The sequence below is a fragment of the Gorilla gorilla genome, chromosome 9 (assembly GCF_029281585.2).
Source record: "Gorilla gorilla gorilla isolate KB3781 chromosome 9, NHGRI_mGorGor1-v2.1_pri, whole genome shotgun sequence".
NCBI lineage: Eukaryota > Metazoa > Chordata > Mammalia > Primates > Hominidae > Gorilla > Gorilla gorilla.
The window spans coordinates 119,275,280-119,294,679 of NC_073233.2; the positions used below are offsets into that span (position 1 = coordinate 119,275,280).

General features: G+C 41.9%; 1 protein-coding gene and 1 pseudogene across 1 annotated transcript in view; one reads left to right on the forward strand and one right to left on the reverse strand.

Moving 5' to 3' along the window:
- The first annotated feature begins 1,950 nt into the window (after window positions 1-1,950).
- Window positions 1,951-2,079, forward strand: LOC115936419 (uncharacterized; annotated as a pseudogene).
- A 14,382-nt stretch (window positions 2,080-16,461) lies between these two features.
- BTG4 (BTG anti-proliferation factor 4) overlaps window positions 16,462-19,400 on the reverse strand; it is a 117,735-nt gene continuing 114,796 nt past the window's right edge. Inside the window, exon 7 of the mRNA XM_063693514.1 lies at window positions 16,462-16,634. Within this exon, the coding sequence (XP_063549584.1) occupies window positions 16,628-16,634 (7 nt within the window). The 3' untranslated portion in view covers window positions 16,462-16,627. The remainder of the gene's footprint in view (window positions 16,635-19,400) is intronic.

Here is a 19,400-nt window from a genome sequence, read left to right on the forward strand (position 1 = left end):
ATTTTGGTCATGTCTTATTCTCTCCAAGTCGGTGAAATTCAGAACTTTTTCTTATTCATCTCAGTTTCTCCCCACAGGCCTAGCATGATGATTTCCACAAAGTAATAATATAACCACTTACTGTGCAGGAGGCTCCATGTTAAGCCTTAAATACATTACCTAATCTAGTCACCACAACAACGCTGCAAGGAAACTTCTACCTGTATTGTTCAGAGAAACAAACAAATGCTTAGGGAATTTCATCTGTCCAATGTCACCAAGCTATCAGGTTATAGGCTGGTGCCAGACCCAAGTTCATCTGACTAGAGCCAGAGCTCTAAATCATTAAAATAAAAGATATTTATTAAGTTGAAAGCAGTAAATGCCAAGTGTCAGCCATGTTTGTTAGTAGTAATATAGGATCATTATTATTAAAACCTGAAGCAGATCAACAGAAGCTATATCCCCCGGAATAAATTTCTGTCCTTTGGAAAGAGGGAAGGAAAAGGTGAGACCCAGAGCTACTCTGACAAATCAGATCTTGTACAGTGGCAGAAAAACAAAATGTCAGTGGGCAAGCCCACCATCATGGCCAGCGATAAACCCATCACCTCTTATGGCCTCAAAGCTCATGAGGCAGATTCCAGCTCATTTCTTCCAGCAAATACCCTGCATATCAGTGACCACATACAGGCGGATGCTTTGGAATCAAGACTTGATCGAAACAGCAAATATTTTCCAGGAAAACATTTTCTGTGACTTAGAATCAAAAGTCAAATTGCATGGCATAGTTCAAAAGAGGCGACTATGTTTATGCAATGTCTCAAGAAGTGGAAGAAAAGAAAAAAAAATCTGTGAACACGGTCCAGATGACTCCAAATACAGGTGTGCTCACATTTTTAAAGAATTTGATATACAAAGATCAAAACTTCTAAAATAATTTATTAAAGTGCACTGATTCATATTGTGAAATAAATTTTAGCTTTACAAAAAGATTCACCATCGACTTCATTTCTTCCATCATTTAATAAATATTTACAGAGTGCTTATTACATGCCATTACCTCCGCCAAGTCTTAATCTTTTCTTTTCATTTAGCCTTTAATCATCTTCATTCTCATCAGTTTTGATTTATGAAAATCCCCTATCTTATTTTGCTCAGTAATTTATTTATTCATTCATCTACTTTCCCCCTCATTTTCCATGTCTATTCTTTTTCCTGTCCCCTCATACCCCCATCACCCACCCACCATTCCAATCAGGGCAACTCTTTTCAGTGGTTGATGCTGAAGCTTTTATTTGTAGACATTTGTGCCTGTTCTTGTAAGATCTGTATTGTTTGGCATGTATAGATTTTTAATTTATGTAGATGATGTTATATTACACATTTCATGCTGTTTCTTATTTTTTAATTCAGCACAGTGTTGTAAGATCTATCCACATCGATGTAGACATTCTGTGCACCACTTTTAACACCTGCGAAGTATTCTATGGTGTGTGAGCGCTGCATTTCACTTGAGCAGATTGTCTCCAACTTCCTCTTCCACAAACAAAGCATTGATGAACATTCTTATATGCATCTTTTTTCAGAGGCATGTGAAAATTTCCTTGAGGTTATATGCCCAGAGGTGGAATTACTGGGCCAAAGAATAGGTGTATATTTAATCTGACTGAATACTAATCTGTCCAAGACTTCCACCAGCAGTTCATTTTTCCACCAGCTTCTCATATTTCCACTTTACCACAAAACCTGACATTATCCAAGGTCTAAATGTTGCCAGTGTGGTACATATAGTGATAGCAACAGTGTAGTGTGTGTGTGTGTGTGTGTGTGTGTGTGTGTGTGTGTTTTAGTGTAATAGTGTAGTGATAGTGTAGTGGTTTATTTTACATTATAATACTAATAAATGGAAGCATGTCTTCATATGCATGTTAATCCTATGGAGTTTCTCTTCTCCAAAATACCTCTTCAGTCACCTCTTGGCCTTTTGGCTAAGATCAAGTTTAGTATTTGTTCTTGCCAGTTTAAAATGTCTGTTCATTCCTTTGCCAATTTCTGTACCAGGATTGCCCTTTTTCTTGTTGATCAGCAGAAATTCTTTGCACATCTGCGTTCTAGATGTACAATTCTAGATATTTTCAGTTTTACTCAACACAAATTTCTTCACTCTTGTCATCTGCTAACTTTATTCATAGTGTGCTTTTTTTGAATAGAAATACATACTTTAGGTACATGGACCTATTTTATTTTAGTGGTCTCGTTGTTCTTGTACCTTAGCTTTTATTGTTATTTATTATAGTACAGCTTAAATTTTTCAGATAAGTTTATCAAGTTCCTCAAAAAATTCCAGCCAGCATGGTGGTTCATGCCTGTAATTCTAGCACTTTGGGAGGCCGAGGCAGATGGATCACCTGAGGTCAGGAGTTTGAGACCATCCTGGCCAACATGGCGAAACCCTGTCTCCACTAAAAATACAAAAATCAGCTGGGCGTGATGGTGGGCACCTGTAATCCCAGCTACATAGAAGGCTGAGGAGGGAGAATAGCTTGAACTCAGGAGATGGAGGTTGCAGTGAGCCGAGATCGCACCACTGCACTCCAGCCTGGGTGACAGAGAGAGACTCCCCAGCACCCCCCAAAAAAAAACACTGAAATTTTTATTGGTTTTCATTGAATTTGTAGATTACTTCAAGCAAGAGTAATATCATTATAAAATTAATTTGGTCCAGCTGAGCATGGGACAGCTCTCCATCTCTTCAGATCATATTCCATGTTTTTTATTATTAGAGTTTTTAAATTTTCTCCACAGAAGTATAGTATATTCTTAAATAAGCTAATTCTCAATTATGTTATAGTTTCTGTTGATATTGTGAATGGCATCTTGTTTTTTATATAATTTTCTAGTTGGTTAGTGATGCTATAGAAAAATTCTAATATTTGAGAGTTTATCTTATTTCTAGAAACCTTGATGAACTGTTTTATTTATTCTAATAGTTTGTTGGTTATCATAGTCTTTCTAGGTAGAAGACAATCTCTTCTGAAAGTAACGGCAGTTTTATTTTTTCCCTTCCGATTCTTCCATCTCTTGTTTTTTTCCTTTCCCATGGTGTTGGCCAGTACTATGACAAGTAACAATGCTAACAGTGCTTATTCTTGCCCTGTCCTTGTCTTACAGAAATGACAAATTCCTAAAATTAAAAAAAAAAGATGAAAAATCTTTGAAAGGCCTCATGGACAACAATAGAGATAAGGTAAAACAAACACTTGGATACGTTATAATGAAACTTTAAAACAACTAATACAAAGAGGACATTCTAAAAGCTTACTAAGAAAAAGAATATATTTATAGCTAAGGAACAAGAATCAAAATGACAGTATACTTTTCCACAGCAAAACTAGATGCAAGTGGATAATGAAGAAATATTTTTAAAGTATTTAAGAAAATGAAAACTGAACCTATAATTTTAAATCTAGACAAATTGTCATTCAAATATTGTAGCTAATGAACATGTCTTCAGACCTACAAGACTCCCATTAAAATTGCTCTTAGAGAAAGCATTCAAATGAAAAGAGTGACCCAGGAGGATGTTGCAAGAACTATGAGAGCAAAAGGTAATCAAATACCGGGTAAAGTTTATTACAGGAATTTTCTTAAAGCTGGGAAAAGGAGAAAATTCATCCATAACAACACAAAACAAAATATCTTTAAAATAACATGATTACACAAGTCCAGAGAACACCATTTATATTATATTTAATTTTCCAAAATGTGGCCCTTGAGGAGATCAAAGAGAAATCAAAATGCACTAATGCTTTCGTTTTCTAAGGAGAAAATATAGCTATCAATAAATTTAAGAAATCAATAGGGACAAATAAACATAAAAGTGGATCTGAAGGACAAATAAACATAAAAGTGGATCTGAAGTAGGAGGCAACTGCCACTTTTGTTCTTATTATAAAAACAAAATTTTTTATAACAAAAAATAAAACAAAAGTTAAACTTTTAAACATTCTGTTTAACTTTTTCATAAATGATGTGTTAAACATTCTGTTTAACTTTTAATGTTTCAAAGTTTAGCTTTTAAATTTTAAACATTTAACTTTTGAGCATTCTGAGAGAAACTGAACCTTTCTATGAAAAACAGGAAGGATGTATTTAAAAATCACAATGAATGGAAAACAGGAATAAGTTGGCAGGATAGGTTCTACTAGCTCAGTAACGATAATGAATTTAAGAAGATTAAACTCACCAATTAAAAGACAGATTTCTGCATTTAATTTAAATTACTTTAAAGAGCCAATCATGTAAACTTGATTCTAAAACTAAATAAGGTCAATATAAGAAAAGAAAATTATAGGCCATCTAATTTGTGAACATCAATTCAAAAATCCTGAACAAAATATTTGCTTGCTGAATTCAATAGTATATTAAGGACTAATACATCATGATATAATAATAATATATTATAATATGTAAGATTTATCCCAGGAATGCAAGGATGGTTTATTCTTAGAAAACCTATCAATATAATTCACCACATTGATAAACTTTAGGAGAAAAATTATTAAAGTATCTCAATCAAATATCTAAACATTTGATAAAGTCCAACATCTGTTTGTAATTTAAGAATAATAACTCTTAGAAACTTAGGACTAGAAGGAAACTTCCTTAACTTGATAAAGTTTATATGTCAAAAATCTAGAGTGATGTTATACATAACAGGGAAATTGTAAACAAATTCCCTTTAAGAACGAGTTGCTGGCCCAGTGTATTGGCTTACACCTGCAATCCCAGCACTTTGGGAGGCCAAGGTGGGAGGATCGCTTGAGCCCAAAAGTTCAAGACCAGCCTAGACAACATAGTGAGACCCCATTTCCACAAAAAAATTTAAAAATTAGCCAGGCATGGTGGCATGTGCCTGTAGTCCCAGCTACTTGAAGGTGGAGGTTGGAGGATTGCTGGAGCCCAGGAGGTCAAGGTGAGCTGTAATCGTGCCACTGCATTCCAGCCTGAGCAACAAAGAACAAGTTGTCCTATTGCATTTTCATAATTAATTTCCAAACATTTTTTACACACAATTTTACATATAATTTTTTGTATATAGGACACAAAAAATAAAACATATAACTTACATCATGTAATTGTGCCACGTTCTATTCCAGGCTTTAGGGATATAACAATGAAAAAAAACAGAAATGTTTAGTATCATATAGCTAGACACCTGGTGTTAGATAGAAAGAAAATTCATATGACCTTTCAATAAATGATTTGTCATCAACTCAGACATGGACTAGTGCATAGAAAAATTGATGGCCTAGAGGCTCAACAACCTCTAAACTATGAAGATTTTCTATGGCCCAGAAATTCAGGGCAGTTTGTAAAGTCAGATCTATAGAGGATTTCTTGACCTTACAGATGGGAGCAGAAGAGAGGACCAGGGTGATTTTAAAGGAGGGCCATGAATCCTGTGTGTATATACATATTTTCCTTGGAAGACAGTTCATAGCGTTCATGAGAGTCTCAAGGTTAAGAACCACTGTTTATTATAGAGAAATACTATGATATCAAATTTTAAATATATAAAAGATAAGTTGCTTTAGGTCCAGTTAGGACAGTAATGGGCTCCGAGGTAAAAAGGGTAATCCACAGGTAAAATACCAAAGTCCATTGTTGCCTTCAGGCAATTTCCCACATATTCTTTACATACTGAGTCAGCTAAGCCCATTTCTCATTTCTCTGGCACATGTATATCATTTCATTCTTATGCATAATTTCCCTCTGGGTTAGGCAGCAGGATATAGTGAAGAGATTATGTAATTTACAGTCAGAGAGCCTGGTTTGGAATCTGGCTGCAGTGCTAGCAGTGTGGCCTTGGTCACATTGTTTAAACTCTCCTAGCTTTAATTTCCTCCTCTTCCAAGTTGAAATAATAATAGTAATTGTTGCATTGATAGGCTAGTATAGAGTTTTCTACATACGCTAATTTTATTGTACCATTCAGATCAAGAGAATATATCACTGAATTCTCTTTCATATCTTTGCTCTCAAAATTCATGCACACTAGTGAGCCCTTCAAACTTTACCAATTTCTAGTTTTCCAAGAAAAGATCATGCCCTGCTACCCTTATCTGAAGCAGTAAGATTCAAACCACCTCTCATCTTCTCAAGTTCCCAGACATCATCTGCAAATATGGCTGACAGCTGGATGGCAGGTTCTTATCTAGGAAGAGGCCTAATCATTGGAATTTTAGTTTTATTGTGCCTTCAATAATTAGACATTGTGACTAGGCACAATGAAAAGGAAATCATATTCATCTGATCAAATAGAGATTGCATCAACCCAAGTGGCGCCTGGATGAGTGCCAGTGTTCAGAAGCCAGGGCTTTACTGTGTGTGACAGCCTGGCCTCCACAGCAGGCTGGAAGGTGCCCAACTCTCTTTATGACCATTTCTGAACTCCTTCTGGTACTAGACAGATGGCCTCTAGCCACTCTGACAAACTTGCATTAATACAGGCAGCTGGCAAGTGTCCATGCCCCACTTTGCAGATGAGAAAACCAAGGACCAGGTAGCTTTAATTATTATCTATGGCCTGAGACTGCCATAAATGATCTTGGAAGATAATCAAGAAAGCCTGATAGTTATTACTTTTGGTGCTATTATGTCATGGAGTTTGGGGGAAAAACAGTCTTTGCAAAAAGAATATGTTTCTGGGCTATTCTACTCACCATGTGGTCTGTCCAAGGCACAGAGACCTTTTTTTTTTCTTTACCATTACTGAGCACCACACACTGAACAATGGGCTTTATTTGACAGTTTTGCCTCCATATTACCAACACTATTTTTCCCCACTTCCCGCACAGTCAGTGGCCACCTTTAAGAAATATTTTCCATGATACTTCTAAAAATACTTATTGAGCACAAACTTTGTGCTGGAAATAATGTTAGGGATAACAAGGTAAGAAAGTCCCTATGCTCAAGCAAGTTATTGCTGGTATGAAAAACCTGATATATTTTTCTTATAACTGAAAGTCCCACAAGAATTCCTAGAGAATTTCCATCTAAATTACATGGGATACTTACTATAAAGAGATATTCATTGGGCCCCACTTGTAGAGAACCTGACTCAGTAGATCTGGAGTGGCCATGACTCTGTTGGTTGGTTGGTTGGTTGGTGGGTTGGTTGGTTGGTTGGTTGGTTGGTTGGTTGGTTGGTTTGGAGGTGTGTTTTTTTTTTTTTTAATTTCATGTGACATTGCTTTGGGATTTTGGAAGCACAACCCTAGACAACCAAACACTAGTCCTTCCTTTTTTCTCATGATCTCCTTTTCTATCTATCCCCTTTCAAGTTTTCTTCATTGGAATGCCCCTAGAATGCCCTGATTACCAAGAAAAACAAAAGCCTCCAGCTTAAGTGTAGCATGGAACATCCTTTATCTAGCTAAACACATAACCATCATTTCCCACAAACAGGAGAGATCTTGGCTTCATGAACGCCCCACACCCAGAAACAATCGCATTCCTGTGGTTCTCCCAAGGAATAGTGATCCAGTGACCCTATGACCTGGCACACACTCTGCCTGTCCAGGACTCAAAGCTCTCAGCCTCACTTCTTCTCTGTGCAGCATTTAAAAGCCCACAAGGGGCCAGAGCCCCCCAGAATTCATATATCGGGGATGCTGGTGGTTTGATCAATTACTGACCAATGCCCTGTTCCCCTTGAGCTAAAGGCTCAAAGGAGTAAAGTGAAAGGAGTTTGTCCAGTGATCGAGGTAATACTTGCCAATCATCCTTCTTTCTGAAGATGCCACACAGGAACCTCCTCCTCTTCCTCTTCCTGAAACTTTAAGCCCTCCAGTGACTCAGGAGTTTCACCAGGTGTATTTCATGATTTGTGCCAAAACACCATGAAAATAGGAATTACAATAAAGCCAAAGTCCATTTCCTTATGAATCAAAGGTGTAGTTTCCTATAAAAAGGAAAAGGATCCAACATGCGAAGACAAGTCTATTTGCATGCATGCCATGCTCCTGGGCAACTTTCGGTCATGGGTGGAGCTATAGGGCTGGCAGCTGCACTGCTGTTTTTCAACTACCACTTCTGTAATTTGGTGGGAAAGTAACTTGAATAAATGAATGAATGAAGAGACAGAGAAAATGAAAACGAGATATAAATAGAAATGTCAGTGTAGGAAGAAAAAAGAGGAAAGAGTGAGAAAGAGATAATGATAACTCAAAATTTTAGACATCTTGAAGGTCCAAAAGAAAAAAAGAAATCTGCTTCCAAAGATAGAGCAGTCAATTCAATTAAGGATTAACTCTACCTGAGGCATTTGTTGGCCATAGTAACACTAGAGTGAGACTAATGAACAAAGTAAGCTAAGCCTGGCCTCAGTGAACCCAGAGACAAAGTCTGACATTCAGTCAATACCTGGGTGTCCATGATCCGTGGTCCACCAAAGTGCACAATGCCCAGAATATAGAAAAGACTCTATAAATGGTAGCTAGTACTGTTATTACTATTTTTTCATTAATAATGAATGTGACAGATTTTGACTCGAACCCAGTGTTGCTATCACTATCTGTGGGAGAAAATACTAATTTTCTTTTAGAAAAAGGTATAATAAATGTAACAGGTGCACAATAAATATAAACTGATTGGCATGAGTACATTTTTCTTTTAAAAAAACTCAATTAATGTGTCCCACAAATAGACACAATCACACCATAAAAAAAACAAAAGTGGAGGGAGGCAGAAGGAGATAAAACAACTCCAGGAGTTCCATGTGTGCCTTCCAGCTCACAAAGCCAATGAAAGCTAAGACTTCTGGAGCACTGATCATATGCGAGGAACTGTTCTAAATACTTTACACATATTAGTTCATTTAATCTGCATAACAATGCTTTGAAGTATTAACCTCATTTTACATATGAGGAAACACAGTGAGGTTAAGAAACTTGGCTAAAATGCACAGTTTATAAGTAGAAGAGCCAGGATTATAATTTGGGCAATCTGACTCCATAGCTTATAATCACCACATCACATTATTCCCCACAACATGCACACACACAAGAAAGTTAAGTTCCAGACAGCTGATCATTCATCCATCCATCCATTCATTCATTCACACACTCATTCATTCAGCAAATATTTGCTGAATGTCGTCCCACTGTCATCCAGTCTGTATTTGGCATTAAGGAAGGAACAGTGAACAAGGAAAGTAAGCCTCCTGACTTCTTAGAGCTTACATTCCAGTGGAAGTGGGGAGAGGTAGAGGAGAGGCAGCCAGAACAAATATCTTCCCATCAGAACAAAGAAAGCAGTGGGTCAGAAAGTATCTTTCAAAATCAACATCTTGGGCACATTCAGAAAAGCATTTCTAAAAACCCAGCTAAGGGATACAGATAAAAACTATCAATGGCATCCAACCTAGATATTCTACATGCAACAAATTCAAGAAATATCAGTTGAACACCAGCCACTGCCCTCACAATAACAAAGTAAGAACTGAGCTCAGGGAGCCCTAAGCTCAGTCACACCACAGGAAGTGGGCACTAAGGCTCTGGTGGGCTTTCCACTCTGCGACAGAGACAGAAGGTTTTTTAAGAGTCCAACAGGACTCTGAGCATCTTGACTCTCCCTCTTTCTTCGAAGCCTTCCAGTCCCACTTGAACATCTCATGATGCAACTCAGACCACTTATCTTCCCAAAACAAGGCAACCATTTTGCACCAGTTGAGGCAGACTTCACAGGCAGATGCACAGACTCCAAAGCAAAGTTCCAGGCAGATTGCTAAGCTGACTCAGACCCACCTCCGCTGGAGTTTGGAAGGCCTAATTTATTAAATGATGCCAAGCCCTGGATTGCAGAAAATTTGGCAGACTTCTGGTGCAAGGAAGCACCTTAGGTTTCTTTCGTAACCAGCAAATTTGGCATAAAAACAGTAGTAGAGTATATGCTCGATAAAGTCTCATTGATTAATTGATAACAGTTCCTTTACTCTTTTTCAGGGGTAGACAACCATATAGACATCAGTGGCTGCATCTGAAGTTGGAGAGCAAGTTCTCCAGCCCAACTATGTTAATGGCAGTCATCAAGCCCCAGGGACCCTATTCAGGATGCTGGTTTTTGAAGACAATGGCCCCAGTTGCTGCGATAGACTCCAAACTCATACTGTTCAGAGTCTTGAGTCTTGAGCCAACACACCCATTTTCTGTCGCTCCAAATTTTTTGTAGGTTTTGAAATACAGGCAGGAATTTAGCCAGGTTTATCTAGGAGAAATGTCACGTGAGCCTCAAGGAAGTGTAGAGTTTTGCCAAATGTTACATGAGAATCCTAGTCTTTTCTTTTTTTAGCCACTGGACTCGGGTTACGCAGAACCTAGAACCTCTGCTGGCCGGGACTTCTTCCTCCTCGCCATCCTACAGGCCTTGGCGGCACAGGCGGAGTTATGCCTGAGACCTCTCACATTTCCAAGGATCACAAGCAGCTTGGAATTGTGTTCCATCTCTCTGGTCCTTGGAACTGTGTTCCAAGCTGCTTGTGATCCTTGGAAATGTGTTTCCAATTGTGTTCCATTTGTGTTCCATTGGGAAAGTATGGGCAATAGGGAGCCATGGAAGGTTTTTCACTGAGGAGTGACGGGGTCATAGTCACGCTTCTTTTAAAAGTGGCTTTGGCAACAGTGTGAAGATAAATTCGAGTTAGGAGAAAGGGTGGGAGGTTAGAGAGAGTCTTTCTAACAATTGTTTCAGCAAGAATTAACTAGGGTTGAACCTGGAGTGGAAACCACAGATGATCCCAAGCCACCTGGCTCTCATTGTGTTCCATTCTGAAAGCTTCATGTCTCTGCATTCTCGGAATCAGTCACACAGTAAGCACTCAATAAATGTTTGCTGGATTAATGAAAAGTGAATAAATCTAGAGTGAGCCCTTCATTTTTAAAATGAGGAAATAGGACCAGAGAGATGAAATTACCTGCCTATGGTTACCTAGCTAGGCAAGGGCAAAGATAGACCTAGAACCTAGCCTCCAGCTTCCCTTTTCCAGTGATTTTCTTTTTTGTTGTTGTTGTTTTTTTTGAGACGGAGTCTTGCTCTGTCACCCAGGCTAGAGTGCAGTGGCACGATCTTGGCTCACTGCAAGCTCTGCCTCCCGGGTTCATGCCATTCTCCTGCCTCAGCCTCCCAAGTAGCTGGGACTACAGGCACCCACCACCATGCGCAGCTAATTTTTTGCATTCTTAGTAGAGATGGGGTTTCACCGTATTAGCCAGGATGGTCTTGATCTCCTGACCCTGTGATCCGCCCGCCTCGGCCTCCCAAAATGCTAGGATTACAGGCGTGAGCCACCATGCCCGGCCTCTAGTGATTTTCAAACTTTGTCATGCATCCGAATCACCATTCCCAGGGTTTCTGATTTGGTAGGTCCAGGACAGGGCCAGAGGACTTGCATTTCTAGCAAATTCCGAGGTGATGCTGAGGCTGCCAGTCCAGGGATCACATGTGAGAACCACGGCCTTATCTAGTTCTCTTCTATAACACCTAGCTATCTTGCTCAGAAAGCAGGGCCTCACCTGGCTCCTTCATCCCTCACTGCTTGGCTCTGAGTTTTTGGGAGAATAGACATTCCAGCCTGCACAGTGGTAACATAGTTTGCTAGCTAAGAGCCCAGACCTGCGAGTCAAATGCCTGGGTTTGATCCTGCCTCCACCAACCTTGTCTCCTCTGGGTATGTACATTATAGAATTCTTGTGAGGGTTAGATTATTGAATGTGTGTAAAACAGTACAACAGTGCCTGGCAAATAGTAAGCACCCAAAAGGGATAGCCATTCTTGCGATCATGGATAGGCTTGAGCCTGGGCCCTGAGGGGAGTCTTATGGTACTGCCTGAACTACAGAGAGGTGTGAGAATATGCCACAGAGTGATGACAGATTATACCATATCGTCACCTAGATTCATGAACATACAATACACATCAACAATGAGTGCAAAGATTGCTAGGAGGGATAGCACTGTGGGCTGATGCTATCTGGATCTCCCCCAAGTTTCCTCCAAATCCACTGTTATCATGGATCTCTTATTACGCTGAGTCAAGGAACCGGATTACTAAATCACAGTTTGTAAATTATGATGAGTCACTTTATCTAATCTAGATGGTCATATGCACTCACCTCTCAGAGGCTGTGATGTCAGCTTGGACTGATTAGAGCATCCAAAGCAAAGGGCAGCATTGAAACACCTGTTCCTTGCAGCCCTCCACACCCTCAGGCAGCAGCAGCAGCAGCTGACTATGGTGCACGGAACCCACGGGTGCCTGAGAAGGACACACTGAAGCCCGGTGGTAGCTGAGTTCAGGTCTCCAGGATGCTGGTTGCCCAAAGAACTGTATACTTTGAAATCTACTACTCTAGTCCCAAATACAGGATGCACCATCAGGATTTCCTCTTTAGCCACTCTCAGTGTTGGGAACAGCTGGGAAGAGGTTGCAGAGAAAAGCCAGGGGGAAAAACTCCCCAGTTACTAAAGCAAAACCAGAGTGTTGAAGGTCTAGCATGAGGAGGAGAGGGAGATGCTCTAGGAGGGAAGGATGACTGACCAAGTGACATGACCTGTCCCCAAGCTCCACTTTATGCTGATTGAACTCTGGGAGCTCCACTACCCTTTGAAAAGCTTCATGCAAATGTGAACTGGAACTCTGCTCTTAGAAATACTCAGCACAGTTAAGACAAACTGGTACTGTCTAAAACACTCCATAGCAAACAGCAATGAAGAATTTTATCTCTGGAATCAAATAGATCTGGGTTCAAATCTCAGGTCTACCTCTTAAAACTGTTACCTTGAGCAAAAGCACTTAATGCTCTGTGTCTTGATTTCATCACCTGTACGATAGAGATACAAGAGTTCCTCACCAGGCTGTTACAAGGATCAACTCAGATACTGCATGAAAAGGCACATCATGAAGCCTCACAATAGTAGAGGACCGAGAAATGGCCATTGTATTACTAAGCACTGAACAAGAGAGAGCACGCTAGGAATGACCCAGGGAACATTAGGCATGGGGAAGAAGTCAAGTTGATGAGTCCAGCTTTCTGAACTTGCTGTAGCCAGCCCATTCCTGTGGCTCGAAGTTCCTGCCCTTTCCATACTGATACGGTTTGGCTGTGTCTCCACCCAAATCTCATCTTGAATTGTAGCTCCCATAATTCCCACATGTTGTGGGAGGGACCCCATGGGAGGTAATTGAGTCATAGGGGCAGTTCCCCCCATACTGTTCTTGTGGCCGTGAATAAGTCTCACAAGATCTGATGGTTTTATAAGGGGAAACCCCTTTTGCTTAGTGCTCATTCTCTCTTGTCTGCCGTCATGTAAGACATGCCTTTGCCTTCTGCCATGATTGTGAGACCCCCTCACCAGCCACATGGAACTGTGAGTCCATTAAACCTCTTTTTCTTTATAAGATACCCAGTCTTGGGTATAGCTTCATCAGCAGCATGAAAACAGACTAATACACATACCCAGTGTGAAAATTAATGTCTGGTCCACCTCCACAGCCTCCTCATTTCTACTGTTTATCTCTATATGGGCCCACCTTGGCCTCCTCTTCAGACACTTGTGCCCAGCCCTGTGCCTGGCTTGAGAGACAGACCTTGTCTTTAAGTAACTGACACCAGGAAATCATCATCTGGTGATAAAAACGACTGCCACTTACCAAGATATGGTCCTATCTTTGTTGGCTTAATAGTCTCAATAGAGTAGAAAAGCCTGAGATGCTCATAAAATCATTCATTCCACATATATAGATGGAGAATCTATGAGGTGTCCTATCCATGAGTCCTCTCCCCCTCAGAAGCCATTTTATTAGAACGTAGTCCCCCCAGCTCAGGGAATCTGGCTCCTGGATAGTGAGTCCATGAGGTGACTAAGGAAGAAGGCCAAATGGCCTGAAAATAGTGGAGAATTTTTCCTGGAGCAGAGAGGGCAGTCCTCAACCACAACCAGGAAGTAGGGAAGAAATTGGCCCAGGCCGGGTGGGCTTGGCCATCCAGCAACAGCTCCTCCATCCTGAAGGCACCCAGGGGCTCTGCTGCAGGTGCGGTCAGGAGCTGTGCCAGGAGAGACCGGCCTGAGGTCCCATGTGGCTTCCTGCCTGGACAAACACGCCTCCACAGCCCCGGTGGACTGTCACCTCCGCAGGCCCCCTCAGGCAGCACTCACACTAGCCCATTGTTCTTCCTCCTGCTGGCAGTTCACTGGCTCCTGCTCCCATCCCTGCTCCCGGCAACCCCAGCAGAGCCTTGCATCCCAGCACTCCAGCAGAGTATGTACACACTGAGCAGGTCCTGGGATCAGCACCGTCACCCCTGTGGGTGTCCGAGAGTCAGGGACCTCCCCTATTTTAGGGACATGCCTTCAAGCCTGGTAGCAGGGACCAAAAGAGTATGTTATGAAAAGGCTGTTCAAATGACAGATTTTCAACTGGTTTCTATCAGCAGCATCCTTTTCTTTTTCAAATAAATTATTAAGCAGTTCTCCAAAATATAAAGCTGATAGAAAAGCCCCAAATTCAGTGAAGAGGGAGCAGGTGGGGCCCATAGGCTGTCTTTGGGGTCTTCCCACTCCTTTGGCTTCCCTAGCCCTCAGTCCAGGCAGCCCCACAAGCATCTCCAGAGAACACACAGAGTTGGAGATGCGCTGCCCTAGGCAATGCCCCCTTTGAACTTACCCTGCAGACAAATGTCTTCCAGCCAAACTTAGAGGCACGCCTCCTGCATCACCTTGATCACTTTGCACAGCCCCTCAACCTGGTCCACCAGCCGGTGCAGCTATCTCGCAGAAGCCGCCCCAGAGGCATGCCTGCCTTCTCCAAGCCCAGCCCAGACCTGACGCTGCTGTTGCAGGACAGTTTCAGTCCCTGTGCCCCTCAACCTTCTCCTCAGCCCCTGCCCAGGATGGTGGCAGGTGGCCATCAAGTAGCAAATGATACTCGAGACTTGAGAGCAATTCAGAGCCAATGTCCCCTTCAGAGCAGTTGAACTCCTACATAAGAACAGATTTTCTCCATGCTAAGGGGCAAATAGTTGGTGCTTTGGGGATACAGATTTTAGAATGGTCCCTCCTGTTATATGTAACTTGTAAACTGCCTTGGCACTAGGTAACGTTCTGAAACTAAGTCACCGTGATTTCCAGGGTGACCAGCCAGGGTTATGGAAGGCCCACAGCACTCCCTGTCCCCTCTGCCCTTTCCAGGCCTCTCCCAAGTCAGCCCCATTCCCCTTCCCAACCAAGTCTACCCACATGCCCCCATTCTGCTGCAGTTCCAGCAGGTGCAGCAGAAAAGTGACCACTAATTACGATGGGAACATTCACTACCCACTTGTTTTTTGGCAAAAGCTAGTGTGCTTTTCTATTATATCTGAGGGTCAGTCGACCTTCCCTGAAAATCAAGACAAATGTAACCACGAATGTGGATGCAACTACAAGGCCTAAGCTCATGCTATTCCCGCCCTCAATGTGTTCTCAGGCATGTGGGCCCGCCCACCTCCCAGCATCCTTCAAAGACTTGCCCAATACCTATACTTCCCTGAAATCATTTCTAACCCTCCTTTTACAGTGTTTATGATTCAATTCCTCACTTTTTGATAATTAATCACCTGTTGCTTGAATCTTCAATGAACAGTTAAGAGTTAAGTGTTTCTGTTTATTTTCATTATTCGATTGTTAGTTTCTTACCGGCAAGGACCAAGCCTTTCTGGAATCCTCCATGGTGCCCAGGAGTGTTTCATACTGTGGTTTGCCCACAGCTAATTTTCAATTAGTATAGGTTGATTTATTCATTGCCACTGGCTAGGAACAGTGTCGACAACGTATAAACTCTGAAGAGAGCTCTCATAGAGCTGTTTCATTCAAAGAAATGAAACTAGGGCTGAAAAAGAACATAAGATGAAGCACACATTTTAATCTTCTAATTTCTTAGTTCGTTTCATATTTTCCCTAAGCAAACATTTGTAAATTTAATCCGTATGACACCCATCTCCTGACTGTCTCCAAATACCCACAATTCCTCCCCCAATCCACTTTCCAAATGCAGCCAAGAGATTTATGTTTTATGCAAATCTCTCATCTTCTTCCATGGCTTTAAATCCTTCAATTGCCCTTCCAATTGCCCTTAGGCCCCAGTCTAAATCCTTCATCTAACTTCCTAGGCCCTCTGGGAGCTGGGATGGCTGCCTTTCTAACCTCATTTCCTAACATATTCCCCCACACTTTCTAGGATCCAGCATATTCAGCTTGCAGTTCTTAAAATTTCCACACCAGGGTTTCTCTCTACTCCAGGCCTTCACACCAGCGCTTCTCTCTGTCTAGAATGTTCTTCTCCCCACCTTTTCCTTTACTTTCCTCCATCCCTTTGCCTGACTGATTCCTGTTCAATTTTCAGTTTTCAGATTAAACATCACTTACCCAGAGAGGACTTATCTGAGCCCCAGATGTCAGCCAACTGGTAGGTATTCACAGGGCATCTGTGTCTCCTCTTTAAGTGGGGGTAAGGGGCAGTATCTTCTCGCTGATTTGTTTTCCTTCTTATATCCTGAGGTTATAGACAGTGTCTCTTGTTCATTGATGTATCCCAATACTAAGAATAGTGCTTATTGACTAGAATTGAAATATCACCACATTTCAGCAGAATGTTCAGGAAATCTTTCTTATTTACGGTGTTTTCAGGCCATAAAGACACTACACTTCAAGTGATGCTTTGGGATCACTGTTTTTAAGATAAATGTATAGTTAAAGAAATACTGTGTGCAAGAGTTCCATGATCTCTAATTCAGTATAATTTCTCTTAAATAAAATCATTAACTTCCCCTACCACTACCTTATCCTCTGCTTCTGCCCTGTCTACCACTCTCACTTATAGTCTGTGGCTTGTGGGGCATGAGTGGAAAGAAGAGGGTAGTCATGACCACCATCACCACCACTAATTAGCCACTGTGTTACTGCCGCTTTAGGTCAATCATCACTGTCTTTCCTACCGAAAGAAAAGGCTCCAACACTGCTGATCATCTGCAAGTCTGAGATAGCTTCAGTAGATTGACAAGCAATCAGAGATAGCTCTATATGTTCACAGAGCGGCCAACCATTGACCAAGTGTAGTTTCAGAGGACACCACTGCCTTCCAACCACATTACTCCAAATCTTAACTAAAATGCCCCAGTAAGACCTTGGTCCTTTAGCCTAAAGCAGTTGTTTTCAAACTTTGGCATACATCAGATTGCTAGGCCTCACCTCCAGAGTTTCTGATTCAGGAGGTCTCGTTCAGGCTGAAAATTTGCATTTCTTTTTTTTGTTTTTTTTGTTTTTTTTAAGACAGAGTCTCGCTCTGTTGCTCAGGCTGGAGTGCAGTGGCTCAATCTCGGCTCACTGCATGCTCTGCCTCCCGGGTTCATGCCATTCTCCTGCCTCAGCCTCCCGAGTAGCTGGGACTACAGGCACCCGCCACCATGCCCGGCTAATTTTTTTGTATTTTCAGTAGAGACGGGGTGAAAATTTGCATTTCTATGTTCCAGGTGATGGTGATGCTGCTGGTCTGGGAATCACACAGTGACACCTTCCCACTTAAACTAGGAATGGCTGTCAGGCCTGGTGGTGAGTGAGATTCATCCGTGGAGTTTTGTTTTTGTTTTTGTTTTTTTTAACATTATAGAGTTTGAATGGGGCCCAGTCTTCTACATTTCATAAATGTATCATAAGTGATATTGCTGCAAGGCCAAGGTTGAGAACCATGTTTATCCCTATTTAAAAGCAATGATTCCTGTAAAGGTCTAATATTTTGTCATGGAGCTGGTGATTTACATGCTAGCATAAAAGAGTTCTTGAGCTTTCCTGAGAGATCTTAATGGTGGGAAAAGGCATGAATACTGAAGATCCTAGACCAAGAGGGATATGTGGATGAGGCACAACCCCAGAGGGAAACTGAGGCACCCAAACCTCACCTTTACTCACGTCACCACGTGGGTTGCCCAATCTGTGGAAGCCCCAGGCAGGAGGTGCCCTTGAAGCCACAATTGTAGCCACTTCCTTGGAGGCTTTCATTACCTTTGGCTCTGCTTCCTGTAGGATCCCCAGCTGCAGCCAAGACTGTCCAAATGGGCAATGTGAAAAATCCAGCCAGTCAGATATTTTGACTGAACCCCTGGATACCACTTAGCCTCTGGCATGAGAAAGCTCTTCCCCGACCTCCCGTAAATTTCATCATCCAGGGAGTCACTGGAAAGCATCCCCATATGAATTTGATCTTTGGACTCCTTTTGAACATAGGAGCCCAATGGGACTTTAAGCTTCATTCCTTTCATGGGGAGAAATGACATATCTCCTAAGCAGAGCAAATTCAGCCAGATGTTTACCCCTTCACTTTCTAGCCCCAGGGGAAGTGGGTGGTAGGGGGAAGGGGGCAATGTTTTTCCTGTTTCACCTCCCAAATGCAACCTGTGAGTCATATTGCCTCTTGAGAAGGTAAGACCTACTTGCTTAGTCCCTCCACGGCTTTAAGCGGGCTTGGTCTTCTAAGGGAATTGATCTCCTTGTTCCCGGGACAGCAGTCTCTGAGAGTGAACTCCAAATTTACTAGAGAGCTTCCACTTTTAAACCACAGCATCTCCATCCTATAGCAGAGCCTGGCTAGAAGAGGTGTGGGACTTGCAGACCACAGCTGAGGTTGGTGGGATGGGATGCAGGGAAGTGGCTGAAGACTGAGAGGTCCTTCTGCCCTCAGGGTGGCGGGTGTGAGCTGAGTGGGACCGAGGTGTGAGGGTATTTGCGATCCTGCATCATCCTAAGTATGGCCTGGATAGAGGCCTTATTCCTGATCTACAGAGAGAAATGGGAGGCCCTGGAGAAAGCCGGGATGGGTGAGGGTGGGGTGAGGGTGGAGTGAGGGGAGACGGTGTAAATCCTGTCTGTTACTGGGGAGGTCAGACAGGAATTTACAGCAAAAGAACCCTGAGAAGCAGGAGGCCCAGCCTCCCACTGACTGGCTGGGCAACCTCGGAAAAGTCATGCCTCCTCTCTGTGCCTCAGTTTCCTCATCTGTAAAGGGAGGATACCAGAGCAAATGATTGTGCCCAGGCCTAGTGTTCTATGATTCTACAGTTATATGAATTGAACTACTATTGAGTCTCTTATCTTAAAATACAATAGGCAGTTGCTAAAACTGCTTTCAACTGAGGAAAGCGTATTGCATCTGTAGTACTGGAGTTAATTTACAAATAACGAGAACTTTAGAACCTGCCAATGAAAATCCATCTCTCTCCCTCCCTCCCTCTCTCTGTATTGTACAGGCTCATGTTAAATGATGAAGAATGTTCTAAACAAAGTGCAGTACAAACATATTAAATGTCTGAACTTTAATATAGCATAACTTTA